The sequence below is a fragment of the Electrophorus electricus genome, chromosome 11 (genome assembly GCF_013358815.1).
Source record: "Electrophorus electricus isolate fEleEle1 chromosome 11, fEleEle1.pri, whole genome shotgun sequence".
NCBI lineage: Eukaryota > Metazoa > Chordata > Actinopteri > Gymnotiformes > Gymnotidae > Electrophorus > Electrophorus electricus.
Genome location: NC_049545.1, coordinates 8,481,251 through 8,507,434, shown reverse-complemented (window position 1 = coordinate 8,507,434; position 26,184 = coordinate 8,481,251). Strand labels below are relative to the sequence as shown.

At 40.3% G+C, this 26,184-nt stretch overlaps 1 protein-coding gene across 2 annotated transcripts in view; it reads right to left on the bottom strand.

The window, feature by feature from the left end:
* The window catches only part of prkg1a (protein kinase cGMP-dependent 1a), a 53,480-nt gene that overhangs the window by 16,548 nt on the left and 10,748 nt on the right, over positions 1 to 26,184 (bottom strand). For both annotated transcript variants that reach the window (XM_027017040.2, XM_027016966.2), the window contains exons 3-5: positions 21,687 to 21,800; positions 7,360 to 7,465; positions 4,734 to 4,797 (exon numbers count right to left, since the gene is read on the bottom strand). In XM_027017040.2, the coding sequence (XP_026872841.1) occupies positions 4,734 to 4,797; positions 7,360 to 7,465; positions 21,687 to 21,800 (284 nt within the window). The remainder of the gene's footprint in view (positions 1 to 4,733; positions 4,798 to 7,359; positions 7,466 to 21,686; positions 21,801 to 26,184) is intronic.

Sequence of the window (26,184 nt, the reverse complement as noted above, 5' to 3'; positions counted from 1 at the left end):
CTGACTGACTGTTATCAATAGCGTCAGATGTCTCTACTCCACCACTGACTCAGTCTGTTATCAATAACGTCAGGTATCCCTACTCAACATTTTAACACACTCATGCTTAAAATAAGGAGTCATTATTTTTATTTTTTAAATAATTTCTATCAGGTGGGGCAATGCCCTAGCGTCCTCTGTTGGGGACTGGTTTATACTAGCATCTATTATCCTTACACGCAAGCATTTAAATGGGCCCCTGTAGATGCTTTGTTTGTAGATTTGTTTACAAACATTCACTTGAATATTAATTAAAAGCAACAGAAATCTAAATCTAAATTTAGCCACAGGCCTAACCTTAACTTCAATCCAAACCTAATTCTAAACCTAACTCTAACCCTAACATTGTTGAGAATCACCTGGGTTTCAACCGTTAGTTTGTTAACAATTTGTGCCATCGTAGCTAATCTATATGGAATAGTAAAATAAAGTGTAACCAAATATCGAAACAATGGAAGAAAAAGCATACGAAATCTGAATATAAGTACAATATTTAAAAGCTATATATGAAGATATTTAAAACATATAAAAGCTGCAAATGAAGCTCTAAATACCTCTTGAGCAATTTAACAGAACACCCAGAGAATATCCTGCTATTGGATATTTAGGATTGAATTGGAAGGGAAATAGGCATGATAAATTGTTTCATTCTTTGTCTGCTACATTAAAAAGATGGAGACTTTAGATAGATTAAACTATATAGCATAATTTAGCATAAGCAACAATACATTTTAATGTTAATTTTTTTTTTTTGGTAAATACAAGTTTTATTTTCAAAAAGACATGATTAATTTATGTCTGACTGTGTTACGAACCACACGAACAATCCTCAGCCCGCACAGCCACGCCCACTCGCACACACCCCTGATCTGACTCACCGGAATTCTAGCACACAACTGATTCTCATTCCCCTCATTACCACCCCCCTTTATAAGCTCCCCTTCCCCGTGTACACGTCACAAAGTATTGCTTTACCTATGTGGTATACCGAACGTTTTCTTATCCTGCGTGGTTTCGCGACCTCGTCTCCTGCCTGACCCTTGGACACCTCCCGGACGCTACCCCGTTTCGACCCCGGTCCAACCCAACCATGCTTTCCTGTCTGATTCCACACATCACATTAGTTTGTTTGCTAAAATAAAACCTGTAGCAATTGGATCCTCTTCTGTGTGTGTGCAAACATTATAAAATACTTCGCCTTTCATGGATCCAGCAGAGGTACAAAACAGACTGGCCCAGCAGGAAGTCCCTATGAGCAAGCTACATGAAACCGTTCAAAGACTTTCAGAGGTGGTTCTTACCCTAACTGCCGTGGCTCCCTCACCGTCTCCTGCGGTTGCTCATTGCATTCCCATTGCCGTCCCTGAGCGGTTTAATGGTTCTCCAGGTAGATGCAAAAACTTCCTGATGTAGTGTTCCATGTACTTCTCCCATTATGCCGTGCAGTTTATCACGGAAAAGGACCGTGTACAAATTGTCTTATCACAACTGACTGGCAAGGCGGCTGCATGGGGAACTGCCCTCTGGGATAGCCAGGACCCAGCATTACAGTCAGAGACAGAATTATACAATCTTTTCAAGGCTGTTTCTGAGCATTCTGTGAGTGGAAGAGATCCCGGAACTGTTTTATGCGAGATACATCAAGGGAGACGCAAGGTGGCTGACTGCGCTCGAGAGTTCTGTATAGTCGCCGCTGGCAGTGGCTGGAGCGAAACTGCATTGAAAACCATGTTTCATTGAGGACTCGCTCCAGAACTCCAGACAGAACTCACATGCCAATGGGAGTTAACTACGCTGTCCGAACTGATCCAACTCGCTATTACTGTGGATAACCTTTGACGGATTCATCAGCCCTTACAATGCGCACCTCGCCCCCATGCTTTCGTTCTGGAGAACTCTAACAGTGGACCAGTGTAATCCCTGAGCCGATTCAAGTGCGTTGCTCACGCTTCACCCCCCAAGAACGTGTCAGACGATTTGCCAGTGGGTTGTGCCTGTATTGTGGCGCTAATGGTCACTTCCGTGACTACTGCACAGTCCACCCCCATCGAGAACGAGAGGACACACGTAGGAACGTCTTCTCTACTGTATATTAATCATCAGCTTACACTACTTGTAGTTTTGCCAACTACTACACAAGGATCATTCAGGGATTTGGCAACATAGCTGCTCCCCTTTCGGACCTCCTCAAGAAACAAGGCAGACAGCAGCTTCAGTGGACCATAGCCACGGATCAGGTCTTCCTGACTTTGAAGGGGCCTTTGTTTTGGCACCCATTCTCCGTCAGCCCGACCCTTCTCTTCCCTTCGCTGTGGAAGTGGGCGCTTCTGATGGTAGGGATGGGAGCAGTCCTGTCACAGACAAGGTGCCCCACCTTGACTGTACCCTTGTGCTTTCTACTGCCGGAAAGTACAACCTGCCGAGAGGAATTACGATGTAGGAAACTGGGAACTTCTCATGGTCAAACTTGCCCCAGAGCAATGGAGACACTAGTTAGAAGGGGCTGAACACCCCTTCTTGGTCTACACAGACCATCGAAACCTAGAGTACTTAGTCAGCACGACGACTCAACCCAAGACGAGCTAGGTGGTCGTTGTTCTCCTGGTTTAACTTCACTGTGTCTTACAGACCCGGTTCCAAGAATCAAAAGACAGATGCCTTGTCACGCATTTTTGACAAAGGAGGGACCAACCCGAATCCAGAGACCATCCTGCCTAATAGCTGCTTCCTAGCGCCCATACAGTGGGGCTTCCAAGACAACCCGGAGAATGCTCTGAAGAATGACCCTAGACCAGAGGAATGCCCCCCAGAAAAACAATATGTTCCAGCTTCCGTCAGAGGAACATTACTAGAATGGGCTCATACAACCTTATGTAACGGACATCCTGGTATCACTCGCACCACGCACATGTTGTCCCATGCATTTTGGTGGCTCTCCCTTCCTGACGATACACATGATTACATAATGTCTTGTGTAGTCTGAGCCCAGTCATGCACCCATTACACTCTCCCTGCTGGAAAGTTACAGCCCCTGCCAGTGCCACATTGCCCCTGGACCCACATAGCAACAGACTGCATCACAGACTTAGCTGTCTCTGAATGGAAACACGGTCATAATGCTGGTGGTGGTGGACAGGTTTTCTAAAATGTGTCGCCTCATTCCTTTTCCTCACTTGCGTACAGCCTTGGAAACAGCATAATCCATGTTCACTTATGTATTTCGCATATTTGGTCTGAAATGGTGTCTGATTGTGGTTCCCAAATTACATCACAAGTCTGGAGGCAATTTTGTAAAAAGTTGGCCATAACTATGAATCTCTCCTCTGGTTACCATCCCCAGTCTAATGGGGAGGTCGAACGTGTAAATCAAGAGGTTGGAAGGTTCCTCCACCAGTACTGTACCTTACAAACCGAATGGCACAAATTCCTCCCATGGGACGGAATACGCCCACAACTCGCTCACGCACTTCTCCACTCAGCTCACTCCCTTCCAACGTATCTACGATCATAAACCAGCCCTCTTCCCGTGGGATTACTCCCCCACTGACATACAGGCTTTAGATCAGTGGTTTCAACAGAAATCTCAAACATGGGAGGTTGCCCATGTCCTCTTGCAGAGGGCTTTATGCACCCGGCAAACATTTGCCAATTGTCACCGTAACCCCAACCTACATCTACATCCTGGTCAGAGGGTCTGGATTTCGACTCTCAACATGAGGCTCGGACTACCCAGCAAGAAACTAAGCCCCTGGTACATTGGTCCATTCAAGGTGGTTTGACAGATCGACCCTGTATCCTACAAGCCACAGCTTCCTTAGGTATAGAATGAATCCCACTTTCCATGTGTCTCTGTTAAAACCTGTGCACTACAGTCCTGTGTCTGCAGCCACGACCCCCATCAACCCTCCTGCCCCTGTGGAGATCGATGGAGAACCGGCCAATGCCGTCCATGCGTTGTTGGATTCCCGGAGGTGTGACGGGACCCTTCAGTATCTCGTCAACTGGGAGGGCTATGGAGCTGAGGAACAATCGTGGGTTCCCAGGGCTGATGTCCTGGACCCCTCATTGCTTGCGGACTTCTACGCTGCTCACCCAGATTGTCTGGGCCCTCGGAGCCGTGGTAGGCCCAGGGCTCCATTTTCAGACATTCGGTGCCGCCCGTCAGGTGGGGGGTACTGTTACGAACCCCAAGAACAACCCTCAGCCCCGCACAGCCTCGCACACACCCCCGATCTGACTCACTGGAATTCTAGCACACACCTGAGTCCAATTCCCCTCATTACCACCCCCCCTTATAAGCTCCCAAAGTATTGCTTTACCTGTGTGGTGTATCGAGCGTTTTCCTAATCCTGTGTGTTTTCACGTTTATTGACTCCTGCCTGCTTCCTAGATCTCATCTCCTGCCTGATCCTTGGATCATTTTATGACTTTTTGACACACTAGTTTAAGGTAAGAATTATTTGTACAGAGAAATTATATATGAAAAGAAATAGCTATAGTACAGCTAATGATATAGATTCCGTTACTATATGTGAGTGTGCAAGCAACATGTGGAAGTTTAGAATGTCTTTTCCAGACTTTGTGCAAGTAGAATTTTAATGATTTTAATGGATACTTGGAGATGCTTGAAGGATGAGTTAAAACATAATCATAATTTAACAGCCATTTGTTGAATGATTTGCTGGAGTGTTTACCTCCTCAAGAACATCTGCCAGCTTGCTTAGTATTTCTTCTGGAAGGCCATGGAATGTTGGAACACTGCAAGACAGAAAATTTACAAAATTAAATCTTAAAGTTGCCATAGATTCAAACAGTATTTACCTTGGCATACCATGAACCTTTGGTTCATACCATTGCATACCAATGGCATACCATTGTCACCTCCTTCAAATGGTAATCATAAGCAAAACAATGTCAGAAAATTAACCAATTGCATAACACCTTGACTATTACAAATAAGTCTTTACTGATTAAAAATGTATGCCCCGAAAATGTGCATACACTAACCCAGATTCTATCCCAGGCACTGCTGAAACTTCAACAGTTTGGCAGGTATTCTGAAGAACAAAATGACAAGGGAGCAACAGACATGGTTGATGTTCATAATATGATCTCAGTCTATTTGCTAGATAGCAATACTATGTGAATTTATCCACTTATTGTCAGTTGAATCCAGATCATCTTACACTGAAAGTTTCATAGTGAGCTAGCTAGAATAAATTTAATTTACTTTGTGTTATTGTCGAGATCGAAAACAAGTTAACGTTAGTTGCTAAAAACAAGTTGCTAGTTAATAGGTAACGTTAGTTAGCTACTCTAGCATTAATAACTAGCTTGCATAGCTAGTTAGGTATTTAGCTTGTATTAGATTGATGTAGTCGATCTGTTAATCTCGTTTCATTCTAGACTTAGGGCTAAAATCATAGAGCTGTAAATAGGCATGTAAAACTGCTTCTGGACATTTTTTAGAAAACAATTTAAAGATACTGAATAAAGGCATTCTAGAACACCTTTAAGTCACTAGACCAGGGACCTTTATTAGGGGAATAACTTGAGATAAACTGCACAATAGTGTTCATTGCTCTTACACTTAGATTAAAAAAAAAATACCTTCTAATGCTTAATAAGCCAGTGGTGAACTGAGAATCACTGCAGACTGGAGTCAAGTATGACACACTAACGAATATGTTTTACTGATGGGCATTGGTTAATACGGAGGGTTTCTTTTTATGCTCCTTTATGCAGAAGTAGGACATAAAAATAGGCTCTTGCTACAGTCTTCTGAGGAAGAATAGCTGGCCTGTGCTCTGTAGTGCACTGAGGGGAAAACGTGGGGTCTAGCTAATGTCCACAGGGCCAACATCAAGAACAGAATAGCAGATATGGACCTCAAACAGTGAAATGCATACAGGACAGGGAGAGCAGTTGTTAAAAATGGTTAAAATGACTCAGCTGATCTTGTCTTATGTTTCTGTGTCCATAAGAACATACTTAAACATTAGATAAGATTAAAGATTAGATAAGAAAGCATATGACAAAACACCATTGTTATATAACACATTTACAGTGACAAGAACCAATCAAACAAATTGTAAAATTATGCTAACTTAAATATTTAGAAAGAATAATGACAACAGGCAAAATGACAAATTTATGTGAAAGAGTTAATATAGTAAGTAAATAAACTATAATTAAAATTGTGTGTACATGTGGAAGACCAGGGTCATGTAGGTTCCTCTCTCCAAAGGGGTCATGATCAATAGACTCAACCTCTGAAGTTTCCAGGAGTTTCAAAAGCATTGAGGTCTAAAGCGTCATTTATGGCATATATAGATGTTAACTGTCAATTAGTTTCTAGAAAAGTAAGCTGATGACTTTGAATTCTGTACTAGGTATTTTCTCTGGTATTAAAACAACTTTTTGCTATTTTACTCATAAGGCAATATCTTAATTTCTGAAAAGTTCCTGTTCCTCTCAAAATTACTTGGTGCAATTCCCCATCTTTCAAGTAATGTAAAATTGTTTCTACTGTATATACTGTTTACTCTGTGGCTGAAGTGAGATAAAGAATGGTAATACCATTAACAGTACTGCACCATTACCTTAGTTTATGCATTTATGCAAATGTTTTTGTTAACAGTAATGACAGACATGTAATTTAGAGGCAATTTGCATAATGATATATTCACATTACTGCTGGTACATTTTCACTTTTATCCAGGGATATTATTAATATTAATGAAAACATGATTATATGATTATAAGCCTATAAGAATCATAGATAGATAGAGCAGGAGAGAGGGGAGAAGGAGATGAGCAAAAGAAAGGGAGATGAAGTGGTATGACCTAGAGACAGACACAGAATGAGTTTGCATACACAGAGGTTTTGTGCCAGTGGTGCAGTGAAGCTTCCAAACTATTTAATTATGCAGCTATATTTTGATGAAGATTTCTTTCATGTAATGTTTCACTTATCAGCCCAACCATGCAGAAGTCTGTCTTTAATATGTAAAAGATGCCCTGCACTTTCTGTGTGCTATTATGCAAATGAAGACATCAGATGATGAAAAGACACAAAGATAAAGAGAGGGCAGGATGTGCTTTCTTCAGGATGTAGGAAGGACTCCCTCATAGACATACCAGACGGACAAGACAGCTGCAGCACCAACACACTCTAACACACACGCAAACACTCACAGTATCACATGGGATATAATCCACTGTAAGAGTTACATTTGCAGATTTGCTCACGTAAATAATTTATTAAAAAATATTATTCACATAGACATACACCAAGAAACCAGAAGACAAGTTCCTCACCTTTTGAGAAAATCCATGTACTCTGCATGCTTGATGAGTCCGGTCCTCATCATGATGGTCTGAAAGCATTGCCTGTCGATGGCCCATAACTTCACATTGGTTAGAGCTGCAGGAGAGTTAAGAGAGGCACAGGTTCTGACCACAGTCAGATTTGCTCAGCATCTGATGCTACAAAATAATGAACAATACATAAATTCAGATAAATAAATTGTTAAATTATTAAAATTAGAGAACATTCAGTACTGATGTCACAAAGTAAATCCTTCCTTCAGTAGCTTACACTGACACCACTATTGCATCATTGCTGAAGATTCATCTATTGATGAAATATAAGAAATAAATAAACTATTCATTGATGAACTTATAAAAATAGCACATGGTTTAAAGAAATGTGTGGGTGGTGAGAGTGAGGTTTATCACATACTGCCATTGTGTGCTAATAAACAAGCCCTGCAGAGATGAGCAGATAAAGGAGAAATGTCACATTTGAATGCAGACCGCTCTCATTCTCTTCATAGTGCTATAAGCTTCACACTGATCAAGCACTATGAAAAATTCATGGCTGAGGAAAATGTTCATGTCTTTTGCACATGATACAACTTATCAGAGTTCAGTCGAGAGCTTATCTTGTAAACAAGAACATCATGTATATGGCCTATTTAATACAGAAAGTCAATGGTCAGTCTACTAAGTCTACTAGGTGAAATACTAAATACCTCAGAGTGGCCGTTAAATTAAACAAGACTAACTAGCTCAGAGTGGCCTGGAGCCTATATATCCTGGCCTAAGGAATAACCGTAAAACATGCACAGAGGGGTTGCCCCATATTCACAGTACAGTCTGTAAGTAATTTGAAATGATACAATGTATATGAAGCTAAAGTGCTGAATATCTGCTTTAATTTAAGGGTATTCTTATGGATACAATAAACCATGTGCCTTCTTTAACATATTCCAACCCTGCTGCTGCTGATAAAGGCGAACAGACAGGTCTTTAAATCCAACTACATTCCTCTCAGCCCCAGCCTAAGCACATTAGTTCATCATTAGATTGTTCTGCCTCTGATTGGCTTTTTATTATTTGTTGTATATATTTTCTCTGTCTACGTCTTTGTCTATCTCGCTCTCTCTCTCTCTCTCGCTCACGCACACACAAACCACCACACATGTGAATCAAGATGACAAAAATCAACTTTTCAAACTGAGCTGCTGTCCTGAATAAATTGTTGCAGGGAGAGAGACCAACAAAGGTACTAGGTGTCAGCTAGACAGCTGGGTGCTAGGCAGGGTAGTAATCTCATCAGAGAGCTTCTCTCTCAGACTCGTACTCAGTGTGCTCTGCTCCACATGGCCATTTGTTCCACATCTGTCAAATACACACACCTTACACAGTGTTACACCTGACACAGTCTAATACATGCGATACCTTACACAGTGTAACACACGCAACACTTTACAGTCTAATACACACAGACACACCCTCTCACACACACACACATACAACAGCTTATACAATGTAATACACACAATAGCTTACACAGGATAGTAAAATAATTATTTCGCGCAAAGAAACATACAATTTTGTAAATCACAAAATTACTCTTGTTTAAAAACAAAGACCAAGTTCAAAGTATGTTCACAAGAAAAGTGTTTGGTCCAATTTTCTCTAATTTCAGTCTCTGCCTCTCATTACAAAGCTCTCTCATTTTTCATGCTAGCTACCAATCTAGGAATGCCTTCACACATTTCTGAATACACTTCTAAGCCTGTATTACATTTTTTATATTTGCATGTATTTTGTGCTCTCATGTATGACTGATCAGAATGGATTGTACCATGTTTCTGTGTTGGCACTTGGGTACCCATGTAATCCATACAGTGTGACCTCTTTGAAAACATAAGAAAAGCCCCTAGAAACAACAACAAAAACCCTATCCACATCCCCCACTGTGTGTCTCATTACTGGTTCTGAGAAGCCGCCTGCAGTGGAGAAAATAAGCCAGCCCCATTACAGAATAAATACTGAAAAACACTGACCTAAACATGTGAAATGAGTCTGAAAATGAGTCTTTGTGTGCCCCCAAACACAGACAGACATAAGACAGGGCATATGTCACAAAGGCAAATGGAATTATTTAACTGCTGTGCATACCACAAAATGTAACAAGGCAATATGTGCTATATTAATTGAAGGTGTTTATATTTTATATCTAACTGCCACTGATATCTGTAGCTATGAAGTTTTTTGAACATAGACATCCCCACTACTTTCTGAAATGGTTGATTTTGTCCCCTTCACTTTTTAAAGTGTACTTTGAAAATACTAGTGTTTTCTCTACAAGTGATATTTGCTTCATGTATTAAATAATTCAAATCATTGCTCTCTGCTTGTTTTAGTGAATAAAACAAAATCATCCTTGTATTATGTATAATGATCCTTATGACGTAATCATCATTATGGTCTGAAAGCACTACCTGTCAATAACCCATAACTTCACATTGTTAGAGCGGCAGGACAGTTAAAAGAGGCACAGGTTCTGACCACAGTCAGATTTGCTCAGCAGCCTTTGCTACAAAATAATGAATAATAAAAGGATAATTCAGTACTGATGTCACAAATTAAATCCTTCCTTCGGTATCTTACACTGAAACCACTATTGCATCATTGCTGAACAAAGATTAATCTACTGATTAAATATAAGAAATAAATAAACTATTGATTGATGATCTTATAAAATAGCACATGGTTTAAAGAAATGTGTGGGTGGTGAGAGTGAAGTTTATCACATACTGCCATTATGTGCTAATAAATAAACCCCACAGAGATAAGTAGATAAAGGAGAAATGTGGCATTTAAATGCAGACCTCTCTCATTCACTTCATAGTGCAATAAGCTGCACACTGATCAGCCACTATGAAGAATTCATGGCTGAGGAAAATGTTCATTTCTTTTGCACATGATACAATTTATCAGAGTTCAGGCAAGAGCTTAACTTGTAAACAAGAACATCATGTATATGGCCTATTTAATACAGAAAGTCAATGGTCAGTCTACTAATAAGTGAAATACTAAATAGCTCAGAGTGGCCGTTAAATTAAACAAGACTAACTAGCTCAGAGTGGCCTGGAGCCTATATATCCTGGCCTAAGGAATAACCGTAAACATGCACAGAGAGGTTGCTCCGTATTCACAGTACAGTCTGTAAGTAATTTAAAATTATACAGTGAATATGAAGCTAAAGTGTTGAATATCTGCATTAATTCAAGGGCATTTTCATGCAAAGGAACATACAGTGATTTTATTATGATTTTATTAAGATTCTTATGAGAATCAAAAAATGGTTGTGCTTATATTTTGTCACAAGATGCCGAAGTAATTGCGGCACAAGTAACATTTCATGAATCAAAACAAATTATTTTAATCAAAATAAATAGAAAACAGTTGTACTACAAATATATTTTAAACCATAATGTTAATACTTCTTGTAAATGTGACCATATAACCTTTCACGAAGCTTCTTATCAGTCCCAGCATTTCTTTTCAGTGATCATGCTAAATTTTTTAGAAGGAACACAAATTTGAGAGGCAGCTGAACTGAATGCAGTGCTCAGTCAAGATCCTTGCCACAGCACTTTTCAAAGTTTAAAGTAACCTAAGGAGCAGTTGGTTTAATCTAGAGCTGTGAGTGTGAAAGTGAGCATACAAGCTCTCCAGCTCAGTGCCCTTTACACCTGCTCAACACATGACATGGCACACTGAGCATTCTGTATTCAAATATAAAACCATTTATAATACAATCTGAAAATATTTTGCCTAACTTTAATATATACTTGAATTGATGTATTTTTCCTCCTGGCCTTTCTCTTCTCATTCTGTTAAGAAGCCTAATAGAGAACTAATCCTGTCTTTGTGATCCACCTATAGTCTATCCTTGTGCAGTCATTCTCTCTCTCAATCACTATCTAATTTTCTGTATCGCTCACTCTCTCCACCCTTTATTGATAACTATAATGTGAGTAAAGTACACAGGAGACTAATTTCTTTGTGGCCTCCAGAAGCTCCAGAAGCATATTAAATTTGCAAATAAAACCAGGTTACATGTTGTTATACTCTTGATTTTGGCCAAATTCTTAGAAATATGTTTGGTCAAAATGATCAGAAGCATATTCAAATTTGAAGATAAGACCAAGTTGTGCACTGTTATGCTCTTACAATTATTTTGGCCAAACACTTAGAATTAATTAAATCAAATGAAGTCTGAAAGCCTTTTTCTTGAGACAAACAACACTTTGCATTTGGTTTGAACCAGCCAAATATGTTATGTGCTTTAAGATCAATTTTGCAACATTATTTTGTTGGTTGAGCTTGAGTGACTCTATCAGATCTCAGGTAAACATATCGATCTGTCATTTGTCTGGTTCCTGCAGCCTTAATGAAAAAATAGAGAAAGAGAGATAGAAAGTGCGAAACAGAGAGCGGGAAACAGAGACAAATTCTGGGAAATTCATGAGTGTGAAATAGCCAGTGTGGAGACACGTAAGCCTTCACTCTCTTGCACACCAGCACTTTGTTGTGTGCCAAAGAACACAATGAACTCCAGATCCATATTAACATTCAGCCTCTCAGCAAGAGCACCCACACGCCCACGCATTCTGTCCACATCTGATACAAGCCTGCAGATAAGCTACTAACCACTATCTGCTGACAGGCTTAACACTCTGCCACCTTTTCTACAAGGCATCCGCCTACACTGCCTACACGTGGCATATTGAGTTGAAGAACAGATCTGAGTGCATATTCTTTTTTATCTACGAGGGCTTTTTTTCTTACCAATTTTTCTAATATCTTATCTTTACTGTATAACAGTGCCACTAAGAACAGCAAACTTCACCTCTAATGTGTGAGAAATGTTTGGAACTATTGGTGTCCAAAGTGGTGGACAAGAGATGACAACTGTTATATTGTAATGAGACCATACTTACAGTTGTGCTATTTGTTTTCCCCTGGGTAAGAACAGCTCACTATACAGGAGAAATCTGAACATGAATCCTAATGCATACCCTATATATTTATAATACATTTTCCATGACATTTACAGAATTTGGCAGCAAATGACACAAAAAATACTCTTTCCATCCAATTAGTGACTGTCAGTCATTACAAAACCCACCCATGGTGACTACAATACAGAACAGGAGTTTCAGGCAAATGAGTTGTCACTGTATCAGAAATGTGTGAAGCATCACTCATTACAATTCCTTCCCAAGCATTTTGTCTAACATCAGAGAGTTCTTTCCAACAGTGATATTCTAAGAACATGAACAATTAAAATAAAGATGTCAGTGGTGCCTCAAGCCCAAGCCTGCCCACTGGGTCCCTGTTAAAGTTCTTCATGAGGGAGAGGAAGCACATCACTCCACAACCTGGCCCAGCATGACACAACCCTCAGCTCATTACCATCTGATAAACCAGCCACAGATCCAACACACCATATAACAACAGCCTTTATCAAAGCATGCAATAATGTTATAAACAATTAATGAGATCCTCGGTGAAAATACAGGTGCATCCATTATAATTCAAGTTTGATTAATTATGGAAAATTCTCATAGAAAATGATGGAGTGGAAGTGGATCTCTGTAGTGTGGCAATTCGGTCTTGCAGATACAGAATGGCCAAAGTACTAATGGCTATAATTCTGCCTTATTTGAGTAAACAGCAAAAACATGAATTATGAATTAACACTCATGGTGTTCATTTGTATCTAGCTGGACTTCAACGACAGGAAAGGTGATAAATCATCACTGGTGTGTAGAGAACATGCACAATTTCAAAGCAGGTCAAAAGCTTCTTAATTAATAAATAAGTATGTAGTTTTCAGTGATAATCTCCAAATTCTAACTTTTCATTTTTTAAATCCTAACTCAATGCAGGTTGTAAAGTAGCAGGCAATTACCTGCTCTCACAATGCAATTCCGACTATAGCTAATCCATACAGGACTGTCTAATTTTATATGACAAGTTTAAAAATATCATTTACAGATGACACCCTGTTAATGGTTCTGTTGCTACCACCTTTCCTGCCAGGATTAGTGACATTGTTTAGTAAACCACTTATGAGCCTCTCTTTATAACGCAAATCAGGTCTCAGGTAGAGACCTATCAGCTATGGGAACAGGCCTTGTCAGTGGCAGGCTCCTGAGTGCAACTGACAGGATCAGGGCTAGACATCTCAGCTGAGACCTGCATGAGAAGGCATGAAGCATATGGACAGTCCCATGTACCCTGTGTTTAAGGAGTGCAGGGAACACAGCCTTTGTGGGCATTCAGGAAATATGGCTCAGATGAAGGAAAACAAAGACTTCCTGCAGGGGAGAGAGAAAGAATAATCATGCCAAAACAGTCTTGCTAGAGCAGGGAAGAGTGGTGGCCCAGATAAACATAGGGACCAAGAACAGAGAGCAATGATTTATATTTCTGCTCTTTCTTTGGGGAGAAGGCCCTCATCACAAAGTCACTCAGCCTTTTAATATCATTTATTGATTTAGGTAAACCCAATCCAGTGCTGAAGGGGCAAGTGTCAAACACAGGAGGCTAGAGGCATTCTAACAATGAGTCACAGGAGCCCCAGCCTGACAGAGGGAGACTAGGAAGAAAAGTGAATGAGAAAAAGAGAGTGAGCTCAGATTAATGGGTGTTTTGTGACAGGGGATTGTTCTCTTTCCAGGCTATTATCAGTACACTGATCTTCCAATGAGCTACATCTTTTGTGCTCTGACTTGTTCATCTGAAAGAGAGCTGTTTTTTTCCATCATGCTATTTCAGTTTGTCACCACATTTCTGACAAAAAAAAATGATGATGGAGTGCCCTTACAAATATTTGCAGAAAACAGGGCTCACATGAAAACAGCAATTACACATGCAGCCAAAAGCGGAAGTAATCTAACACGGCTCATTGTTCATGTGCATTGTTTGCAGTTCGAGAGAAGTGAGCCATGGATGTGGACTCTGAGAGTGACTCTTATCTGTAAAGAAGAGGAATGCCATTCTGTTCATTCTGTTCTTAGAGGGTATGCTGTTTGTCCCTATAAAGATGTCCATGAATAAAACCATACAGCTCACACAGTGTCAGAAAAAACTTTTCTAATTAAAGACATTAAAAAACATAAGCATTCCACAATATCTAATTATTCATCTCTGTTCAGTTAAAATGGGCTATTTTTTAAATATGTGAAATCAGTCCATGATGTGAGATACTAGTTCACTTCCACTCTATTCTCAGTTCAAAAGCCTGTTCCAGCAAGATCTCAGACACAGGCCACATACATTTCCAGGCTCTCCAAACATACCGAGATAAGCTACAGACATGTACAGTCCCCCCAAACGTACCAAGACAGGCCACAGATATGTACAGTCTCTTCAAATATACCGAAACAGGCCACAGACATGTACAGTTTCTCCAAAAGTACCGAGACAGGCCACACTGTACTAGTGAAGAGCTGGATTTACTTTATTGATCAATAACATATAGTTCTGCTGTGTTAACAGCTCTTATTAGATAAGATTAATTAAATGGCTTTATAATAGAGTGGTATCTGAAATCAGAATGATGCTATAGTATAAAATGGGATCTATACCTGCATTCTTTCACCTGATGATTATTTTACCTAGATATTTTCAGCTTTTTATAGATATTCTATATGTTGTTGTAATTAATGGTCACTATAGACTGTTGTTCTTAGCAAATCAAGTTCTCCTGAAGATGTGGACACTTACCATTGTGTATGTTTTTTTATTCCTTCTAAGAACACAGACAATGAAAAAGTACAGTGAGTAAAGTCTGACAGGAGTAAAGTGAAGTGCTTTAAAGCTTGTCCTAAGCACACCACATCCATTCCACATTATGTCCTGAGAATAAATACAGTCTAAATTTCACTGGCTAAGTAATCAGGGGGCATGCAGTGGATCTGTCTTGTCAAGAGATATCAGATATCAGAAACACAGCCATTATTCTGACTGAGTAGTTAGGCAAACCCCTATTCATTTCCACATCTTCAAAATGGCCCTGAATGCATCATTTCCCAATATTAGCAGACACGGTGAAAGGCCAAAAATGTTGTAAACATAGGCAGATACATACACATCTACCTGCAAATACCCTAAACAAAACTGCACACTCATGCACACACACACACACACATGCACACACACACACACACACACACACACACACACACACACACGATAAAGAACCACAGCTTCCAGCCCCCTTTTCTTCAGATATATGCATGAAAACCTACCAGCCTTATGCATGTGTTTCTGACAGTTGTGTTTCCATTTATGAATATGCATGAGTTCATCCAGATAAGTCTTTATGGAGATTTGTTACTGCTTATTTCTTCACCCTAAAATAATTTTCTGTGCTAGTGTCAGTAGGCTTAGCACAGCATCAAACTATAATCAAACATCGGATATAAAAAAGTAAACATATATACATATGAACCAAATGCAAACAGACAGACAAAAGCATACACACAAACACAATACACAAAACACATCCACACATGCATTTCTTTGTGTGTGTGTGTGTGTGTGTGTGTGTGTGTGTGTGTGTGTGTGTGTGTGTGTGTGTGTGTGTGTGCATGCACATGCACATAAACATGCAGGCACAAAGATTAAAAGGGTCTGAGTGACTTTGACCGCAGTGAAACAGTTCCGTCTTCCAAGGAACAAAAAGATCCCTTCAGAATGACTTCCTAAGAAAGCAGACACACACAGACACACACACACGCCCACACATGTGCGCACGCACACACAAGCATGTTACCATAGAAGCAGATCTGAGAATAATTACTTTTGTTTTCTGTCTCAGTAATAGGCACCTGCATTGGACTGATGAGCTCCCATCCTCAGCTCTCCCTCCTCTGGCTCCAGCTTCTCTCCTTCATGGTCTTCCTTCAGCTATCTCCCTAGCCATCCCCAGCTAAATGCTCTTGATTTCTCTTCTCTTGCTCATGTTTGAGTAAGTGCACTGTGAGCAAGTCTACATTGCTACCCTAGTCCACTCATACAAAAGCATACTGATGGAACCATACAAGCGAATTATATCAGCATGGGTAAATAGACACACACTGTAGTCAAGCATTTCCCCCAAACACACACCCACACAAACAAACACACATACGTGTACACAAACAAGCACACACACACGCACACGCACGCGCACACACACACGCACACTCACACGCACAATCACACGCACACGCACACTCACACACTTGGCTCTCCTGGTTTAGAGCTTACAGCCCTAGGCTAGAGTAAGGCCTGATTTATCAGTATGAGACACAACTGTTAAGAACATCAGGGGTGGAGTTCAATCCACATTTTACAAATATCCACTGAGACTTTCACCTTTTTAAATTTGCCCTGTATAAGTCAAGGTAAACAAATAGTATAGTTGCACATGATATGCAGTTTTTCACATCTTACAGGCAGAGCTGGCCACTCTCCCTTCACACTCTACACACTGTGATCAGAGTGTCCACACTTCAAAACCCAAAGAATCAACAGAGTCAGAGGCTGTACTAAGTTTGAACAATTCAAACATGAACAGTAAACAGGCTTGGCCATTGCTTTCACTGATTTGTTTCATTCATTTAATTCATTTGGCAACATTGAATCAGATGTTCAATCATAATGAATCATAATTTTTAGAGATGCCACTCAAAGTCCCTTGAGAAATCTGGTGGAAATGTGCCAGCATGCTTCCATAAAAGGTTGTGGAGGCACCCAATTCAGATGTGCTTTACGAAAAAAAAAAAGAAAAAAAAATTATACATATATTTTTTAAAAACTACAAGAGAGGGAAACAGAGAGAATTCAAAAAGAGCCAAAAAGCCAAGCTTAACCATTCTACTGCTCAATTAGGGCTTTTAGTACTATATTCTAGGTGGGCAGGTGGATTCAGTGCATGTAATGACAAGGCTAGTGACAAACAGATTTATTTAAACACCCAAATGTATTTACTGGGTCTAGTGAAGGATGTAATTATTAGCAATAAACACTTCTTTATAATATTAGCATAATTGTGAGACCGATGTCTCCAAGTGGAAAATGACAAAATTGGCTTTAACAACCTTTTGTCATAATTTTCACTGACCTGTTGTAGGCATACCTGCAAAAGTAGAGCCACAATGTCTGGCCAGCGCATCTGCAGTAGCTTGGCTGTGAGATCAGCTTCCTATCCACGTACAGGGCATCCCCATGGCTCTCCGTCTCCTCCTTTAGCTAACTGGCAGGCTTGTCATGTAAGCTTACTTATGCTGTGTACTCTTGTATACAAAACAGTAGACTGCAAGAAAACTCAAAAAACGGTGTGTGTGTGTGTGTGTGTGTGTGTGTGTGTGTGTGTGTGTGTGTGTGTGTGTGTGTGTGTGTGTGTGTGTGTGTGTGTGTGTGTGTGACCACAACCATTTATTTAATGATTGGATGTGTGAAGGCTGCACTTCCTTCAGTGAAGATAAATCCTACACTTGGGAATTCCCAAGCATACAAGGAATAGGTTTTATCATATATTTTTCCAATTACTTGCTCAGTTTCCTGCTTCCATTAAAGGACGTTCTCTGATGAACTGTTCTTCAGGTGTTACAGACCCACAACACTCTCTAATGAGCTGGTCTTCAAGAGTCATAGACCCACAGTATTCTCTGATGATCTGTTCTTTAGGAGTCAGAGACTCACAGTGTTCTATGATGAGCTGGTGACAGACCAGTCACAGATCCACAGTACTCTACCACACCAAGCAATAGCACCTCACCTGACACGAATGCTGCAGCCAAGAGGTTTTCCAGTAAGGTGGAAAACTTCTTGTGTGGTTCCTGTGTCCAGGAAGAAGTACCCAGTGGCATTGAAGGACTATTGTCCAGTTGCCCTGACCCCCCACCCGATGAAGACTCTGGAAAGACTGATGTTGAAGCACCTGAGATCACTGGTCAGAGATGACCTGGAGCCCCTGCAGTTTGCATTTCAGGATGGCGTTGGAGTGGATGATGTGGTTACCTACCTACTGGACAGAGTGTACTCCCCCCTCTGGATAAAACAGACAGCTCTGTAAGGATCATTTTCTTTGACTTCTCCAGTGCATTGAACAGACTACAGCCTGTCCTACTAGGGGAAAAACTATGGCAGATGCAGGTGGATGAATCCATCATCTCATGGACAATGTAGTACCTGACTGGTTGACCCCAGTTTGTGCAGCTGCAGGGCTGTGTTTCAGACACAGCCACGTGCAGTACTGGGGCTCCTCAGGGGACTGTATTAGCACTGTTCCTTTTCAACATTTACACCTCTGACTTCAGATACAACTCTGGCATATGCTATCTGCAGAAATTCTCTGATGATACAGCCAGGAATGGACAGGAGGCTGAATACAGGATGCTGGTGTCTGACTTCATCGCCTTGTGTGAACTGAACCAACTGCAGCTCAACATCAGCAAGATGAAGAAAACGCTGATGGACTTTACGAAACCAAGTCACAATTATGATTATGATGCACTCATTTTCACTGTTACTTTTATCTGACCTGCTACTAAGTTCACTTTATTTTTACTCCATTAGTACCATAATCACTTTGCAGCTTTTGTTTATATAATGTACATAGTCATTGATGTATATACACATTTCTCTCTTGTGTTATCATGTTTTACCACTTTTACAAATATGTTTCTTAGTGCAATATTTGATTAGTGCAGTACTGATGTTTGCAGTCCTTGGAACACCTTCCAATGCGACTCTTGTATATCGAAGTATATCGATCCTGCTAAATCTTCTAATATTAATGTTTATAGTTCATCTCTACTACACTTTTGTATTTCTGCAACTCACTTCTACAACCCTGCACTATTTATTGTCTTTTCTTGTGCAATTTGCACAGTACTGTGATGCTGCAACTTCCATCAGAATCAATAAAGTGTTATCTTATCTCTCTGATAACCCCGAGCCTGACTTTGGGGTGCCCAGAACTGCCAACAGCTAGCACGATTTCTACAGCCAGTTGATCAGATGAGTATTTGTGAATCTGAGCACCTAGACAGCTTGCTCTCATTTCATTACCCCACAATGGAATTGGCCCAAGAGCTTTGGCAGCTGCTCTGACACACAGCAGTGCTCGAAGGCTGTTTCAGGCTAGACGAGGGGAATGAGTAGGATAGGCTGTTTAAATGTGCCAATTGGTATGCACTGGCGGCGCGCCAGATCTCATGGTTCCCATTCACCTCTGTGGTTAGATGCTAGGACACAAAGGTGCACCCGTCACTCTGCCTGGGCCCTGGCCCACACTGCTTCCTGCCCCTGCCACTGAGCAGAGTGCCAGGGGAGGCACACAGAGGCACGTGGAGGGGCACAGGAAGTGGCCGAGCACTAAACTCAGAGCAGCAGCGAAAGCGAGCAGGGGGCCACAGCTGGGGAGTGATGCGAGAAAGGGGGCAAGCCAGGGAGGAAGAGAGGAGAGAGGAGGCATAAACAGAGCTGACAGAGAGACAAGGTGGCTGGAAGAGGGAAGACATGATGATGGTGGTGGAGGGGAAAGGGGCGCAGAATGAAAAAAGAATGAAAGTAAATGGAGGCAGAATGCCAAGTGTAAGTAAAAGGAGGAGAAGCAGAAAGAGAGGAAGAGAGGAGAAAACAGAGCAGGACCGGAACAGACAGGGGGCTGAATAAGCCCCAGATAGAGACCAGAAGGCCAATGTGACAGAGGGTTAGTCAGGAATAGCTCAATCTCATACACATACACTGAGGGAGAAAAAAGGACTGCATAAGATGCTGCTCAGTTTAAAGGGATTGGCCTGTAAAGCTTAAGCTCAATTATGGTAAGAATAAAAAACAGATTTTAAACTCGCTTAATGGATCAATGCAGAAGAGCACATTTAGAGTAATAATGATCCTCTCTTTCACTCTCTGTGGGAAGCGGATTGCAGGTCATGTTCTCTCAATAAATAGCTGGATGGATTGGTGGTTGGGCTGCCTGTGATAGCCCATTAGTTAGAGCTGAGCAGTGGGGCACGAACAGTGCTTTACTTAACAGGCCACCTCTCCGTATGTAGCCCATTATAAGGAAAATACAACCATGTTGGTGATGTCATTCGAAAGGCTATCTTGATCTTTTCCATTCCTCTACCTTGCTCTCATTCTCCACTTGTCTTCCATTCTTGCATTTTTCTTGTGTCCACCTTTCCCCTCTCTTGTCTTCTTCTCTTTGCTGAGGGATAAACCCTGTTCTGTTCTCAATCCCACTGTGCAACAGGGATTTCTACAGTGCTCTAAAGCTCTGTATTACTAATAAGGCAAAAATAAACTCAGATGCAGTTACCTAGCTTCAGGCCTCTGCCACACAGACACATACTGGAAGACAGATACATGTCCCAAGAGACAACTGTTTGCATATAATTCCTCCAGTAAAAGCCATGTGAGACAGGTTAACAACAGTATAGTGGAGCGCATATCTGGCACAGCTGTGCATTAACCTTAAATAACTGCAGTCAGGTGGTGTTATTTTCAAATATCATTCTTCTCTTTCAAACTTCTACAGTGTAAACAGGTGCATACACATACACACACACCCACACACCAGACCAGGACATGTGCGCACAGACCTTACATGATGCCTTCCTAGGACCTCATAGATTCATATCTATCCAGAGACACACAAACCAAAATGTCACTGCATGGAGGCATCTTCACAGAGTGACCAACAGAAGATTTTAAGTGCTATGACTGCCCAGTTCACACCACATTAATCAATCAACAATCCATTCATTAGCAGTTTAACAGAGCATGTCTTTTACTCAGATCCATCAGGGTCCACAGACTCCTGCACTAGAGTAAGACTGCTTTCCTAGTAGTCCCCTTAACTACTAACCCTTAATTGCTAACAGGCTGTATAAGCAATACTCACTACTGAATAGACTTTCTGTGATTTTAACGAAGTAAGGCTAAATTAGGCAATATATATTAGTGGACTTGCCATCTTACCTTTCATTTTGGTCTAAATATTGGTCTAATGTGGTAATCCAAAGACTCTGTCAAGGTTTTGGACATAGTTATTTTCCATGGGAATGAAGAACATTGTTTTTCATTCCTTTGACTGTCATTTTAATCTCACCAAACAAACAATGTTATTGAAATACAAACATACATTCACCTCATAATATAATAACAGGCAGAGAGCCAAGAGCCTAATAAAAATTTTGTTACTGGTTTCATGTGTGTGTGTGTGTATGTGTGTGTATGTGTGTGTGTCTGCATGCGTGTGTGCGCGCAGGAGCACTCACTCTTCACTGTAGCTGTCCGGGTGCAGTTATAAAGGATGGCAAGCTCTCCAAACACTTTCCCAGGTCCCATGGTGCACAGTTTCAAGCCTTCCTTAGTCACCTCCACCTTCCCATCTGCAACAATAATAAACTGCCAGGCTTATTAATGGTTCCCACAGGATTTAGCCAGGCCTACATAACATGTGATTTTAGTGCATGTCAAAGAAGAATACACATAATGATCAAATCATAATAGATATGTTTGGTGTTTTTCAGAGACAAAACTACACTATGCATGAGGCTACAGTTTGTTAGAATATCTGACACTTTTGTTCTGAGGTGACATCAGGATCTGAAGAGATAAAGTAGGTGTCTATTGCTGATGCCCGTTTAACACAAATATTAGTGAGTCTATGTGCAATTGTCTTTCCTGACACAATGAGCACTGTTTTCTTTTATCTAACAGGAATCATATGTCGATGTACTGACATCATTATGAGACATATTGCTAAATGTGAGAGGAGGAACTTTTGCTCATATTCTAATTATGGATGAAAAGGGGAGAAGAGATTGACAGTGCAACAAAGAAAGCATGACAGAGGATGCAAAGATGAAAATACAAGGAACAAGCAAATAAAAAAGAACAGAACATTAGGAGGTTGACCATTTCCAACATTGCCTTTTATTCAAAATGCATTCAAATGCCTGTTTGAGAAAAATCAGTAAAACTCTTTACTAGATACCTAGACAATACACACTCACATGCACAATCACACATACACCACATACACGCATGCACACACACATGCATATGCATATACATGCACAGCTCATCCTGTATTGTCCCAGAAAGCAATTCCATTAGCAAGTACATCTGATAGTTGTGTCATTATAAAAGCTGCCATGGTCACCCAGAAACTGTGTGTTTATTCATAACACTACAAGACATAACAAGATTACGACATTATCATTATTATAAATAAATGCATCAACAGTAGACACAGCACAGTTACACAGCAAAAAACAAAAAAACAAAAAACTATATGTTACACTAAGTGGATAACCTTCAAACCTATTGTACCTGTGAACAGTGTGTGTGTGTGTGTGTGTGTGTGTGTGTGTGTGTGTGTGTGTGTGTGTGTATGTGTGTGTGTGTTACCAGTGTACCAGTATATGTGACTATTAAAACTTAGTTATAACACAGACCAATAAAAAGGAAGGAAAATAACCATACATCAGAGTGCACGAACAGCCATAGATTTTCAAAATTTCTATTTGAATATATAAAATAAATGTATAATTCATCTTGTTATACTCTTTTAAACTTTTAAACAAAGTGGTTACAGTTTCAAAGCTGACTTGGACACCCATGTATTAGGCCTATTAAGGGAATTAGTATATTGAGATATGAATTCAGGTACCTTCTGACCGTCTAAGCAAAGGTTTACAGGTATAACATATAAACCTATATACAAAAAGGCCAAACTTGTTTGACCATAAACAGCATTCATGAAAACTACATCCATTTATTTTATATACAGGATGTATTCCAGCTGTTATGAATGCAAGTCGGATCATTTTCTGAGTGAAATACTCTTTATTTTCCCCCCAAATAATGCAGATATGCATGAAATACTGTATTCTTCTCAGCTTTGTGACATCCTGTCCCACAGCAATCTGTCCCTACTACAACAGGAAACTGTATTGCATAAGCAACATGACCTCTGCCCTCTCATTTTGGCCATGCACAGGAAATGATGACTCTTGGAGTCAAAGAGGAACACATCTTTCTCTGGAGAACATGTCATGTTCCCCATCATGCACTGATTTTACTGTAGTTCTGCTTATGACTTCTAAATGAGGTTGAAAGGGCAACTAGAAAGTATGAGAAATCATTTTTGAAAGCAGAATGGATAAAGTGGCTGCAGGAATAATACAGTATTGTGCACTATGCTGAAATAAATAGTTAATGCCTCAGAGTCACAGAGCCTATGTTTGGTGGGTTTTTATCTAGCAATAACAGAACTGCTTTTCCTTCTGAGTGTAATCCTTGTCCAGGAACCTAAGCTCACTAACACCATTTTTGTGAGCTTCATAAACACAATATTTTCCATTCACAATTTTTTTGCACTAAAATGAATAATTCCCAAGTCCAATTTTGCATTACATGTTGCATGCACTTTATCTGAACAAAGTACTTATTATTCAGCTGAACAACTAACCAAGAAGAAAAGACAAGCTGAATATTAGTTTCCTGTGAAATCATGTGTGTTGTCAATAATCAGTTATGTTTGTCCTGCCATGGTGATTAAAAGAACTGTTTGACACCCAAAGCATTACTCTAGCTCCCATTAAGGAGAAATTGGTAAAGGCAAATCCACTCATTATTGACTAAAAGAGAAGGGGTGAAGGCATGTGAGAGAGACTGCAATTAGAAGCATATTCTAGTAATAAACACAGGCTTTAAAAACCATCAAAATATAGTGGTTATACTACAGACACAGTGGTCTTAATGAATCACATTATAAGCTATGATGAAAGACAACTAAAGGAAGACATTGACTGATAGAATACTCTCTTTGGCTGCACAATGCCTTAGCTTCCCAAGGGTAGCACAAGCAGCTCTCCATGATGTGTAACCTTGCTGATTTCTACAAAAAGAACAATCAGGCCTTTAGAGGAAATGCCTAGCATGTGATGCACAGGCTGCAGTTCATCACACAAGCAGCTACGAGCGAATAAACACTGTCTCATCTGCCGGTCTGGAGCCTGCCTCCGTCTCCCTCTCCGTCACAATAACTGGAAAGATGTGGCGTGCTAATGGCTAACAGGATCCAGTGAAACCCTGTTGTCAATTTGGAACCCAGTGTCTCATAATGTGGCATTATCTGAAGCCATCAAAATAGCCTTTAGCATTTCCCATCTTGGCAGTAAGGCCATATTAATTATCAGGGCTCAAATATGTCACCTTTAACTCTCATAATAACCTTCCCTTTGTGGTGTACAACGATGTACATGCTGCATCTAAATAACTGAGAATCGAGATTTCAGAAGAGATAACCAGGTGAGCTACTTCACATTCTAATCTGGCTTGTCCATGACAGACTAGTATGCAAAGGTGCTGTTCAATACATAAATCGATGCATAAAACCTTGATTGAGACATTTTCTACCATGATGATGGCAGATCTTTCAGCAGGGGGCCTTTCAAGCAACATATTTCATTGCAAATGAAAGACTGTTAGTGTGCAGTTCATTATCACAAACATGCACAAGCAAACAGCCTAAGGTCTAAGAGAACTTTGCAGTCTCTGGGCACTGAAACATCGCATGGTGGCTTTTCTCTTCTATTGCTTGCAGACCGCTTAATAATTCAGACCAGAGGACTGAACTGTTTTGTTTTGTTTTTTGTGCCGTGATTATCACCAGATTCCTTCTTCTTTCCCTTTCCATTCCCTCTTCCTTTCCCTCCCTCTCCTTCTCAAGCTCTTGTAAACTTACTTAACCATTTTTCTCTCAGACCTGGTTAGGACACTTTGCAATGTATCCCATTGTTCTCTGCTCTAGCATAATTTAAATTTAATACAATGACATACTTTAAATTTTACATCCAAATGTTTAAATAAACTGACTTCAACCAAATAGCACAATGCCATGAATTTTCTCACTCTTTCTCTCTATCTTTGTCTCTATCTGTATATCTATCTATCTCATTTACTTAGGGACGTGTACAATTTGTGTCAAACAGACAACAAAAAATTATGTAGCCCAAACAAGAAAATATCTTAAATCCATCTGGGTGTGTTTGCTTTCCCACTATACCACAGAAGAAGGGAGCAAAGAATCCTCTCCACCCAAAAACATTTATTTTATTCGGCTGACACTTTTATCCAAAGTGACTTACAATTATGACTGAGTACAACTTGAGCAATTGAGGGTTAAGGGTCTTGCTCAGGGGCAACTTGGCAGTGATGGGACTTGAACCAGCAACCTTCCAATGACAAGTACCTTAACCACTGAGCTACTACAGATTGTTTTCTGTTTTTTAATAACCTTCTCTGAGAAGTTTTTTTTTAAGAATAGCCTGTATCAGACTGGAGTAATTATAAAGTCCTCTTCCAAACAAAATCAGAGTATGTTAGTACAAGTGTTAAGATTACCTTTCTTGTGAGATAAAAGTGAGTGTGGAAAATACAAGACAGAACCTTACTGATCAATGAGAAAACCATTCATCTCTTTTCCCTGTTTCTCAAGTCTGCAGGATATTCACACTCTTTGATTGGCTCCATTAAACAGCCACATTATCATCACAAACTAAGTGATAAAGATCGATAAGCTTGGTCCTCAAACTCTCTAAGCACAAGTGTGGGTGCATGCGAGTAGCACCTTCAATGCTGAATCTAATGCCACATTCACAGAGCCTGCATCACTCTGTACATGAGTATAAGAACACGAATACACACCTTCACCTACAAATGAACTTATCTATATCTTTAGTACACAACAGAACACACTTGAAA